Here is a 3,193-nt window from a genome sequence, read left to right as displayed (position 1 = left end):
GGCTGGCCCCTGGGGGAAGGGCCTGGGGGCAAGGGCCCCGCCCGGACGAGAGGAGGATGGTAGCGAGGGGACCACTCTCTATACGACTGGGCTCCTCCCAGGGAGCGGGCGGCCAGAGGCAAGGCCGACGTGGCCCTGAGACGGGTGCGGAGGAAGTGCCCGGGTCTGGGCGGGGGAGACCACCCCCTGGAGGGTGACGGGCGCAGGGGGACCACTGTCAGCCCGTCGCCCAGGGAGCAGGACTTTGATCAGGCTCCCGTGCCAGCTGTGGGCGCCCGCTGGGATGCTGCCCTGTGCGGAGCTGAGGGGCGGCCCCCGGGCTGGGGAAGGACTTCAAAGGACAGGCCAGGGGCCGCCAGGCAGCCCGCCTCCCGCCCGTCCCAATGGCCAGTTAAACTACCTTCTAATAATTAATGTTCCAACATCAAAGGCAGGAGCCGCCCGGGTCTGTAAACCATCCCAGCCTCGCGAGGACCTGCCTCTATTTCATCCTGTCTCTTTTGACTCTTTATTTAAATTCAAAAACCACACGAGGCTGAGCATTAATGGGAAACTCGGGAGCTTTCTCATCCCTGAAATGCACCTTTGAAGTTCCCCCAAAAGTTCTGTTTTGTTCCTCCCCCTCCCCCAACACTGAAAGGGACACAAAGCAGACACCATGTGGCTGGCCGGCCCCTGGGTGTGCGGCTGTCAGTGACGGGAGGCACGAGGCGGGCGGGGACGCCCCACCAACCAGCTGCTGGGGCTCCCAGATCAAAGGCAGCGCTGCTGGCGGCCAGGCGGCCCCCCTGCCCGGGGCCGGGGTCAGTGCTGGGGGTGCAGGGATCCTGGGCCCTGACAGCACCCCCTGCGGGGAGCACAAGCCCACGCCACCCTGGGTGCCCCTGGGACAGTCAGCAGGTTCCCAAGAGACACAGACAGCCAGGCCCCCCTCCATGCAGCCCCAGAGGGAGGCAGCCAGTCCTGGCCCCCCAACGCAGGGTCCCCCCAGAAGTGCAGACCCCCAGCACGGGCTCAACCCACCACATGGGCCTGCTTTCGGCCACCGATTCTGACTGGGGATGTGCACTGGCTTCTAACTCGGCCCAAACATCAGCCACTGCCCCCCAGGATAAACATTCACGGAGCTCAGGACGGCCTTGGCCCTGCCCCTCCCTGTCCACTCAGCAGGAGACACCACGGGCGGTGGGGGAGCCGGAGGGAATCTGGCTGCTGCCTCCTCTGCAGGACCCGGGCTCCACTCCGTCCCCCCCCCCCCCCAGGCTCCCCAGGTGTGACCTGGAGGCAGGAGTGAGGGGCCCCAGAGGAGACGGGGCGGGGCCTCCAGCCCACGGCCTCCACAGTCTGCTTCACTCAGGACACAAAGACTCGGAGCTGAAACGCGGCTGAACCGGACCCACGTGTGGTGACAAGGAAGCTCTCACTGAACAGGCACAGACCCTGGAATGCAAGGCGGTCCCTGGCCCCACGGACCGACCGCACCTCACCACGTGGCTGCACTGGGAGGACAGACAATTGTTTCCACGTAGAAAAGCAGTTGCTAAAGCTCAACACCTACTTATGATAAAAAAAAGTTTCTCAGAAAATTAGGAATAGAAACTGTTAACTTGGTAAAAGCTCCCACAGCTCACGTAACACTTCAGGTACACGACGGGTCACCCCTCAAGGTCAGACAAGGTGCTTTCCAACAAACACCGGAGAACAAGGAGAGTTAAGACCAGGATATGAAGGAGATGAAACTGACAATATCTGCGGAGCCACGGCTGACAGACACCACGCTCCTGGGAGTGACAGGGGGCAGCGCGCGGGTGCAGACCAGCGCATCGCATACGCCGGCACGCGGGCGTCCGAACCAGCCCTCACACAGCCCGAGCCTCCCGCAGTGGCTCTCCGCCTGGAAAGGGGCCTGGAAAGGAATCCTCCTCCTCCTCTAAAGCCCCGCGTGGGCCTTGTACGAGCCGATGCAGGTGCAGGGGGAGCCACTCTGCGTGGAAGCAAAGGGCCCGGGAAGCTGGGAGCTGAGCCCTGAGCACAGACGCAGCGGCAGCATCTCAGGGCGCCGCCCACTCACAGGGCACAGCTTCCACGACACGGGACGGGGTTGGGGGGGTGCGCGGCGCAGCCCAGGCTGGAGAGCCAGGCTGGTCCCAGGGCAAGGTCTCCCCTTTGGTGTTCCCAGTACTGAGAGTCGGCCGGAGGCGGGGGAGCCTGGGGCTGCCCAGGAGGTGAAGCAGCAGCCGGGCAGAGGGGCCCACACGCACAGCCTCTGGGCCGACGCTGCCTGTCCCACGGACGCCGCTGTGACGCAGGAACACCGCTGGAGAAGGTTCCAGAGGGCTCCGAGAAGTCCAGCGCTGCCACCCGGGAGAACCGACCTGATAGGGGCCCGAGCCCATCTTCCCTCCCGGAGCGCCCAGGTGGCTGCAGCTGCCAGGGCGAGGCCTGGGCCAGGCGGTCTGACCGGGAGGACCTGTGCCTGCCTGCTCAGCGGGACCAGAATGTGGGCCTCCCACCGCTCAGGTCGGGGTGTGGTCAGGGGAGCGGGGGGTGGGCGACCGAGGGGGCGGTGGGACTCGGAAGGAAGTGGGTGACGCGTGAGTCAGAGGCGCGCAGAGACTGGTCAGCACCAAGGAGGCAAAGTGCCGCTCACAGAACTGGCCGCAGCCGTGTCCATGCAGCAAACTGTACCCCAAAGCTGATTGGACGGGAGGGCCACACCGAGGCGCTGGCTGCAGACAGCACCGCGAGCTCAGCCTCTGCGTCCCGGGCCTGCCTACTGCAGGGCGGACGGCCAGCGGGGCAGCCAAGGCCCAAGCCTCCGGCACGTCAACACCGCCGACCGGCAGAGGCACCGCCCGGGACAGGAGTGTTCTGAGTCCCACACCCAGGCCGAGGGCCACAGGGGAGGCAGGGGCCACGGGGCACACGAGTTTGTCAAAACCTATCAAACCACATTAAAAGGTGCCTCGATGCAGCCAATTTAAGACAAACCAAACCAAAAGGTCACTTCCGTGAGGTGAAACGCCCCCAGCGAGCCTGCCGCCCCCAGCTGACCGGCAGAGGGCCAGTGCGGTTGGAGGAAGGACCCAGCGCCCAGCTCACCGCTTACCGGCTCCGGCTCCGGCGGGGGCCTCGACTTCTTTGGCTTGGAGGGGCCTCCGGGGCTGGAGAAGGACTTGGGCAGCTTGGCTGA

General features: G+C 65.2%; 1 protein-coding gene across 1 annotated transcript in view; it reads right to left on the bottom strand.

Annotated features, from left to right (window-relative positions):
• ASPSCR1 (alveolar soft part sarcoma chromosome region, candidate 1) overlaps positions 1–3,193 on the bottom strand; it is a 30,223-nt gene that overhangs the window by 8,303 nt on the left and 18,727 nt on the right. Inside the window, exon 7 of the mRNA XM_014531240.1 lies at positions 3,110–3,189. Within this exon, the coding sequence (XP_014386726.1) occupies positions 3,110–3,189 (80 nt within the window). The remainder of the gene's footprint in view (positions 1–3,109; positions 3,190–3,193) is intronic.

Source organism: Myotis brandtii, unplaced genomic scaffold (genome assembly GCF_000412655.1).
Source record: "Myotis brandtii unplaced genomic scaffold, ASM41265v1 scaffold797, whole genome shotgun sequence".
NCBI classification, from domain to species: domain Eukaryota; kingdom Metazoa; phylum Chordata; class Mammalia; order Chiroptera; family Vespertilionidae; genus Myotis; species Myotis brandtii.
Note: the sequence above shows the minus strand (reverse complement) of the source record. Positions and strands in the feature narration are given on the sequence as shown.